Source organism: Tachysurus vachellii, chromosome 1 (assembly GCF_030014155.1).
Source record: "Tachysurus vachellii isolate PV-2020 chromosome 1, HZAU_Pvac_v1, whole genome shotgun sequence".
Lineage (NCBI taxonomy): Eukaryota > Metazoa > Chordata > Actinopteri > Siluriformes > Bagridae > Tachysurus > Tachysurus vachellii.
In genome coordinates, this window is record NC_083460.1 from 38,127,169 (window position 1) to 38,136,310 (window position 9,142).

At 38.9% G+C, this 9,142-nt stretch overlaps 1 protein-coding gene across 7 annotated transcripts in view; it reads right to left on the reverse strand.

The window, feature by feature from the left end:
* The window catches only part of myo9aa (myosin IXAa), a 102,810-nt gene that overhangs the window by 20,880 nt on the left and 72,788 nt on the right, over positions 1 to 9,142 (reverse strand). For 6 of the 7 annotated variants that reach the window (XM_060886634.1, XM_060886662.1, XM_060886617.1 and 3 more), the window contains 5 exons: positions 9,104 to 9,142; positions 7,713 to 7,854; positions 5,614 to 5,809; positions 3,813 to 3,932; positions 1,683 to 1,752 (listed from right to left, as the gene is read on the reverse strand). The exon at positions 9,104 to 9,142 is cut by the window's right edge and continues 83 nt beyond it. In XM_060886634.1, the coding sequence (XP_060742617.1) occupies positions 1,683 to 1,752; positions 3,813 to 3,932; positions 5,614 to 5,809; positions 7,713 to 7,854; positions 9,104 to 9,142 (567 nt within the window). The remainder of the gene's footprint in view (positions 1 to 1,682; positions 1,753 to 3,812; positions 3,933 to 5,613; positions 5,810 to 7,712; positions 7,855 to 9,103) is intronic. The other variant, XM_060886643.1, reaches the window with a different exon arrangement.

The window sequence follows — 9,142 nt, forward strand, 5'->3', positions numbered from 1 at the left end:
AAGTTCACTTTGGCCTGAAAGACTGTAAACGGTTTTCTTAATATTGAACAAAGCTGGAGTCTAGATTCTGGGGAACTCTCTGTGCTTTCTGTGGAGTTACATCCAGGATGTAAGTCAGAATAAGTCAGAGCCCAAAGGTCCAGGCCAAGATGCATTATGACAGCAATAATAACCAGTCCAGTGCCTCTTGTTGATTTAAACGTCTGGCGTACATAGACATGATGCACACAGGGACTGTAAATAATACAACTTCCATAAATTGATATGAAGCAAACTTCCTTGAATAAATAAATTAGCTTGCAGTCTGGATCTGTAAAAACTTGAAAAGACAGACCACTCCTGTCAATGTCTACAAGAAAAATCTCCACAAACTAACAGCGCTTCTTTGGTTTAAAATTCATGCATGATGATACCACAAAAAGAATGGTGTATGCGCTCAGGCTCTTAAACAATCCGGTTTTCTTTCTAGCTGCCTGTCGTTCCAGTTCAATCATTCAATCCAGTGCTTAAAAGTAAGACAAACATCTTTATATTGTGAGCAAAAAAACTTAAACCGTCTTAATAGTTTCAGGCCCCGTGAACCTGGACTCCTTCGCTGCTGTTTATCAGAAGCAGATGGTGTGTGGGGCCTGTGCGAGAGCGAATCCTGCTGTAAAGTCAGAGTCAGTGTGAGGCTGGTAGGAATTCAGACGATCTGCTGTGGACAGTAGGTGGTGGTGGTGGGGGATGATTCGGTGGAGAGTGTGTATCCTCTCACTTCTGGTCCTCCGAGCGAATGCGGAGCTGTGCTTTAACACCACAGGAAGCAGCTGCGTGGAGTTTAGTGCTCACTTTGTAACCTAGCCAGTGTGTGCGCTTGCAAATCACATTGAGAGAAAACAAAGGAGCTGTTGTGCGCCACTGGCTGAGGACACGGGAGCTAATCCCAATACCATGGAGTTGTTTAGGATGTATGAAGCGGAGGAGGCATCTCTGAGGTCGCTCATGCTTGCAATGTCCTCCTCAAAGGCTAGAAAAGATCTTATCCACTTTTCTGAGTCATTTTTGACCTTTCCCTTTAGTATTATTTTATTATATTAATCTAATTATATTCTGTTGTATTTCCTTTAATTGTTTACAAGCTCTCCACATTGTTCCACATTAGGTGATGGTCATTTAAATGGAAAATGTATCTCACACATATATAATACAGGGTGTCAGCTAGGACCAGCATCATAGGGTTACTTCATATTATATTTTTACAGACTATTACGTATCTGAGCAAGGAAGAACGTTTGTACTGTATGCTCAGATACACAGAAAGGTGAAGGAGAACAAAATATTCTATATTCTACAAAAAACAAAAAAAAAATCCTGTGAGAGATATTCTTAAATAAATAAATAAATAAATAAATAAATAAATAAATAAACAAAACAAAAATGAATAAATAAATTCCATTTGCTCCAGTTTTTTTTAGTGGAAAATATTTACACTTAAGGTTAATTTTTATTTATCTTCATTATTTAATATCTGGTTGAAGTGTGTTAATAATTCTTAAAAACTGCTTCTCAAAAACTGCTTTTACGTTAGGAGTAAATATAGATTTTCTAACACTGAACGCCTGGCAGTTTTTTAACCAACCTTCTACTCACCTGCTCAGTACATCATGCAAAAATATTATCTTGAATAGTTAAGTTCTTACCGGTTAGAACGCTCGTTGTTGCTGCCCTGCAGGTCTGAGAGCGGCGTGCGAGGAGTTCTCCTGTTCACACCTGAGACAAAAACACACAGCCCAACTCTTACACATGCTGAGCGTTTCTCTCACTGAACTGACGCACAAACACACAAGGCAGATGAGTGCGAGTATCGGCTTCATGTCTGCGATTATGAATTAAACATAATGAATGAGTGGATTGGAAATGAATGCCTTTGTGCTGATGAGAGAATTTTACAAAATGCCTTGAAGACTAGCGGAAGAGAGATTCACGCAGATCCGTGTCTGGTGTAACAAGTGGGGAGAATAAATAAAATGTATATATATACATACACACACACATATACATACATACATATATACATATATATATATATATATATATATATATATATATATATATATATATATATATATATATATACATACATACATATACATACACACACAATAAACAAATGTATTGAAAAATATTTTGCATAAAAACTGCACCTGTAAAAGGATTACATACCAACTGATGCGTCATATCTAGAAGGACTGAAGCACTCTCAAGGTGTTTTTAATAGGAAAATAATCAACAAGAAAAAGAGAAAGCGTGGTGTAATGCAGCCTGACATAGAGCAGGGTTACAGTTATTGCCCAGAAATTACCCAGAAATGACTTTTCTATAGCAGCTCCTGAAGTGCTTTATGCCTCTTATGGTACAGCACTTAAAGAACATTTACAGTCAAATGCTGAGTTCCACAGCTGTGATCAGTTACCCAATCTCTCTTTCTCTAGAAGGTAATAACACAGAAAAATGTAGCTTGTTGCTGAGAAACTAAAAACTCCTTTCCCATGTCAAAAAAGTAAAGCTTTACTTCGGACTGTTACAAAGCTGGTACTAGAGAAAACAATCAAACAAACAAACAAATAAATAAATGTCACATTTTTTATACACCCCCAATCTTTGCATTTATTTGGTTTTGTACCGATTCCCTCCACCAGACTCCTCTCTCATCACCACACGACAGTTAGGCTAACATGTGAATCCATTGTGATTGACATGGAGGAAAAAATAATAATTAAAAAAAAAACAAAAACAAAAACAAACATAAAAAATCCCTGTGATCTCAGGACGAACTTGGGAGCAAGCAAATCCACTGTTACGTAAAACATTTTGTAAATATATTTATCATTAAACTTATGTTATGTGGCCGGTTCTTAAGGAGTCCCTGAATGAGCTGTTACTATAGAAATGATAAGTTAGTAGAATGAGAACGTTAATATGGACCTGTGATTTGTAGCTGCGGTAACAGAAAATGAATGGACACCTTCTGACCAATCAGAATCGAGGATGTAACAGCACTGTGGTACACCATTTAATTAAATCTATATATTTGGGACATGAAAAAAGAAAAAGCCATAAACCATATACCAGTTATATATAGAATGGTTTTAATAAATAAAAAAAAAAAAAAAAAACATGCATTAAAGATGTGACTGAAACGGTGGCAAGTATGAGAGCAGGTCTACTCCGAGCCCATCGGGCACGAAGCAGGAGATGAGCTTGTACTTGGGGCTGCAGAGGTTAGCGATGTGCCATTGGAGTAGTTTGCCTGCTGTGCTGAACCAACGCTGGCACCCGAGCACACACACACACACCCAGGCATGCACACACACAGATGGCTGTTAGTAAGAGAGACAAATGCTGGCACAGATGCATCATCTGACATCATGCAGGAATGCGCACTGACACAAAGACAGGTGCAGGACCAAAGGGCTTAGACACGAAGGGACACAGCTGGATGAGAACCTTAACGGACAGGCGTTAGCTGTTTGACTCACATCAGAAAATGATCCCTGAATGAAAGAGAATATATATATATATATACACACATACATATATATATATATATATATGCTTCTTCCTTGACATACTAACACTACTCAACCTTTATCGGAGTGAATAAATAAATTTGAGTGATGAAACGTCCTTTTGTGTTGTCTTATTTCAGTACTTTCAAAATGGCCTTTAGAATTTGACATCTTTGGCCTAGTTTTAGCTGGTGCCCCTTAAACGCCTCGGCCCCCGGGTGCATGGAGTGAGGAGATGGAATAGTGGAAAGACAGCCTTACTGTACTTCTCCTCCTTGCACCTCTGCAGGATCTCTAAGCTTCTCTGATGCACAGGGTGATGCAGAAAGCTAAAACTATCCACACTTTTCAAAACTGCACATGGAGCGACAGCATCATGCCCTTGAGAAGCACAAAAACAGAGAGAGAGGGAGAGAGTGAGAGAGAGAGGGAGAGGTGGAGAGATACAGAAGAGACAGATTAAACAGGGAGAAATTTGATGTGCAATTCACTAGAGAATCATCTGCAAAGCTTCAAATAGAGAGAGAGAGAGAAAGAGAGAGAGAGAGAGAGAGAGAGAGAGGCACATAAACTCCATATACCTAAGCATTCAGGCATTAAATGTCTTCTCACTGGTGCACTCACCGTCTTCTTTCCTAAGCATCCTCGTAACCTAGCCGCTATTTCATTGAGAATGTCGTCACCTTTAATTCTCTCTCTTTCCTCTGTCTTTGAGAGAAGTTTCCTTAAAATAAATCCATTGAAGAGTAATATTGGACCGTTTATCTTTGGAGAAACACACAGCTCATTCATGAAGCAGTGATGGTGGAGGAGTTGTGTGTATATATAGTCTAAGGTGAAAAGGTTGAGTATAATTGGGGCATCTAAAGAGGCAGCACTGGGGTGAGAAGCATTACTCATTAGAACTAAACGCTGCAGGCCTAAACTAAAGGCCTCTCTTACCTCAAGCACTCAACTAAATATGAAAGATATCTCGGTTGAGTAACAGGACCAAAGCTGACCGAGCCGTAAGCTTGTACTTGCAGCATAGTAAAAGGGAGAAAATGCTAAAGAAGGTCTAAAAAATAGAAGAAAAATGTTAAAGATGCTATGCAGGACCACTAAGCAAATGCAGAAGCTGAGTTGGCTTAAACACACACCCACACACACACACCAAAGAATCTGTGCCACAGACATCATCATAGCTGACGTACTGAGGGCTTTTATGTGCAATTATTAATATCCAAACTTAAACACAAACAAAGATGAATTTTTAGTAAAAAAAAATATATATAAAAATCGAAAAAGAAACTGATAAAGAAACAACTGATATACAATTTTTTATATAAAAAAACTAAATAAATAAAATAAATAAATAAAAATAGCAGCTATAAATGGCTGTTCTCTCACCAGATTTCTTTTACTCTTAAAGTTAATACTAAAGAAATACAGCTTGTCATAGAGAAAGTGCAAGGCTCTGCTCTGTAGACTCTCCCGTGTGGCACACGATTACGTTACTGACCGTTACAAAGCACTGAACATCTGCACTAATGTTTCTTCCTACAGAGAATTGCAAATCCTGAAAACTTCAATGAAACAATTCAGAGAACAAAAAACAAGCATAAAGGCAAGAGACACTTGTGTAATACATGAATAGAGTCATTATACACCGATCCAAGACGACGTTTAACTATCAGCGTTCCTCATCTTCATTTTATTCGTGTGAATCTGACCGACACTCAGTGACTCTGCTGTCAAAATGGATGCCTAATTCATGATGGCAGGAAAATGTTATAGCTGTTGTGGTGGGTTTTTTTAACTGACCCGCTGAAAATTGCTGAGAGCCACATGTTCTACTACAAAAGACAGTTTTGTTTGTTGCTTTTGCTGTTTTGCTCAGACATTTCAAATAAACAAATAAATCATTACTCCTGCTCTTCTACACACCACTGATTTTGGACAGAAAAGGTGTCACTCACTCTCTGTACTGTGTGACTATTCTAAATGACTTAAAAGAGTAGGATCATATATCTGCTGTTTGTAGCTGCTCACAACATGTCCTTGGAAACTAATAAAAACTCACCGCTCTTCTTATCGATGTGTCTCCTCCCCGCCTCCCTGAAGGCCACCACGGCTCTGCAGTAAGCACGCAGCACGGCCCAGCGGAACGTGGCTACTGGGTCGATGCCGATCAGGCCACCGATGAAGGCGTTTCTGCTGCTTTTCAGCAGGGCCACGATGTCTGGTCGCATGTGGTCCGTGTTCTTCTCCCTGAAGTCCTGAATGTGGAGGAAGAGAGAAAGCTGTTTTGCTAGTTCATTCATTTGCAGTTTTGCACACCACATTTCGATACCTCGTCCAACTGCTGCTATAAATAAAGTGTAGAAATGTTTGCAAGAACCCTCCTGTGCACAGTGTTTATGACCCAATACTTTTTCCAATACTATATGTTCTGTACAACATATAGAATGCACGCTGCTCTGCTTGCGTTTTTTTTGTCCTGTAGTGTTCTGTATTGTCTGCCTGCAGTGTCTCGTACTGTTTGCACGAACAGACATAAAACATGGATGCAAAGTGCTGTTATAAAAAATAAAAATTTTTTTTAAATATATTTTATTTTTCTTATTTGGTCAAAAAAAAAATGAAATAAATGAATAAATCAAATAAATGCAATTGATCATACTGCTGAGAAACCACATAAAATAAACCGGTGTCTGACATACAAAAGTCCCTTAGAAACTACTGCCACATTCACCTTTTGACCAACGAGAACTGAGAATACACATAACATATGGCAAATAACTGCTCTCTGGAAATATGAAACAGAAAACATAAGACTAGATCAAAAAACCCCAAACATGTTAAGAGTTCTTCTCTGTGAAGATTTTGAAAATAGGAAAAAAATTTGTACGGAGCAACAAAAATAAAACTAGATAACGCTGCTCACGTGAATCTAATAACGCGATTCAACTGAGATGACACGGAACCCGATCCATTGCATTACGAGAACCGAATTCATCGTGCTGTTCAGAGCAAACGTCCCACCAGCACGGACGATTTTCTCTAATCTCTCTACTGAGATCCATTTCATTTTAATGATGTTTCTTATTCACAATACAACAGACTAAACAAAAACAGACGTGAACGCTCTCGATGTTAAAACAAGTCACTGTTAATGATTACAGTTATTATAGTGCGGAATGTCTGCGTGTGTGCATCTAGACCAAATAGTGATTTAATTAATAAGACACGTTCCAGCGGTGTGATTAAACTCCGCGTACCAGGACGAGCCAGTTCTCTTCTGGTTAAAGAAAAATGACTACAGCTTTCTCCCAATCCCGACACGGCTGCTCGTTTGTGAGTAAGCACAAAAATGAATTCCCATAGACTCCAACAGCATTAGACGACAAAATTGCTTACAGAAACGCTAACGTACACTCTATTGCAATGATGTAATGTTTTCCAGCAGTGCTTATTACTTCCACCTTATGGTAAGATCTTGGTAAAAACGTGAGCTTGTGATCTTGTTACACGTCTGGGATTATTTTTCTGTTCTGAGCTCCTCTGAGCATTATGAAGAGTTACGACATGCTGTACATGCTCTTTGAAATTCTAATAATTATTTCCTTAAGCACATCATGTATGAAAGTATGTCGATGTGCATCTTATATACGTCTTTTCTTTCAGGTGAATGAACGATGGTAATTAAAGTTGGTTAGTCCAGAAAGCTACGTTTGCTATTTGCTTTGATGTGAGTAAGTCAGGTGGCTGAGCTCCTATCCTGAGGTCGAGTGGAACACCACTTGTGGACATCCTCAGAAACGAACGCTGTACGTACGTGTGGTGCGATACAAACTCAAATATTAGGGGTAGTGTTGACTAAACAAACAAGAGTTCTAGTGGGTTCTGAAAAAATCTCTCGAATTTCTGCTCTCCAAAACTAATATCAGTCTTCTGGATTTTTACATTAGTAAATAGTTTTGAACGTAAGACTAGAGTTGGATTTGATTTGCAGCTCATGACAACATGGTAGGGGAAGGCCTTTAGGACCCATTCTGCCAATGGCAGCTACAATTTTTACTGGGCAGTGATAAAACCTCTCTTTAAATCATGCTTGTAATGTGTGAGAATTCTGAACACGACAGCAAAGCCTCTGGTGTTATTGAGCGTAGTAGCTCTCACCTTCACGCCATACTTGACCTTCCCAGCGTAGTGTCTGATGATGAAGGCCGGCTCCATGACGGCAGGAAACTCGATGTAGCTGTTTCCCTCGTGTTGCCGCTTGAACTTGTCCAACAACGTCTGGTTGGTGGCCTGCGGAAAGCTGTGATGGAAAAGAAACAGAATTTTAGCTTTTAAGTCAAACTATGTCTTTCGTGTGAGCACTGATTTTAAATAATAATAATAATAATAATAATAATAATAATAATAATAACAACAACAACAACAATATTAATTGGATGATAACAAACTGCATACACATGAGGCAGCACTGAGTACTGAGATTGAAAAGTACCAGTCTGGGATTATGTGCATCAGTTAAACCTAAATTTGCCTCACAGTCAGAGCTTCTTTTGAGGAATATTAATCAACACCGTGCAACTAATCATTCCACAGTGAACAGAAATGAACAGAAATGAACAGAATTGTCAAAAAAAAGAGTCAAACTTGGGCAGAAATGAAGCTGCATTGTCAATGATTTTTTTTGGAAAAGCAGGTAGGTTTTATATTGTGGAATGAATTGCTATCCTGATATCGCTAACAATGAACGAATTATTCGTAGTTTTATTTCCAAAAACCTGAATTGACGAGGGTAGCGGTGCCGCACTGCACATTTTATAGTTAAATCATTTATAGTTCAAGGGCAGGATCCATAGGGAACTGCGGAAGTTCTGGAAAAAAAAACTTTGAACGTGATCAACAGATCCAAAGCAAAGCTAAGCCTCAGTTTAACCTTTTAAATCCAAACACATTTTTAACTGGAAAGATATGGAGCAAAACTGCAGAAAAACAACAAGGCCAGAGAATACATTAAATAAGCTCCAAGCCTGGAAGCCTGGAGTTTTATAGGAACCTGGCTGAGCGGAGTGTTATATCGGTGATTATTATTAACTGGTAATGCTCATCAAGAAAGGAGACTGAAGGTCAGGAGAGAAAGACAGAAACAAGTGGAGAAAGAATGAAAGGGAATGAAACGCAGGAATACGATCAACATGCCGTGCTCCTTTAGCCTTGAGGGGAACGCGAACTGCTGCCAAAATTGAAACAGAAAAGCAACAGCTACAGGAAGACGAAGAATGTGCCATGAGACTTGAACTATGAAACCCAGCGAGTTCTTTTTAAAGGTATTTTATGAGATTTCCCTTGATCGTGAAACAATAAAATAAATAAATAAATAAAGGGGGTGCAGAAGTGACAGCTTCTTTTCTAAACAGTGAACCAAATGTCATCTCAGGTTTCGAAATGTAACTGACATGAACCAGGACATGCACAAGGTTTTCTTTCCCCCCTTCGTCATGTACAGTTGACATGTCTGTTCGGTGCAGAACCTTGAAGCTCTTTCCGTCACTCACTTGCACTCCTCGTCCAGTAGGTGGAGCAGTGCTGTGGGT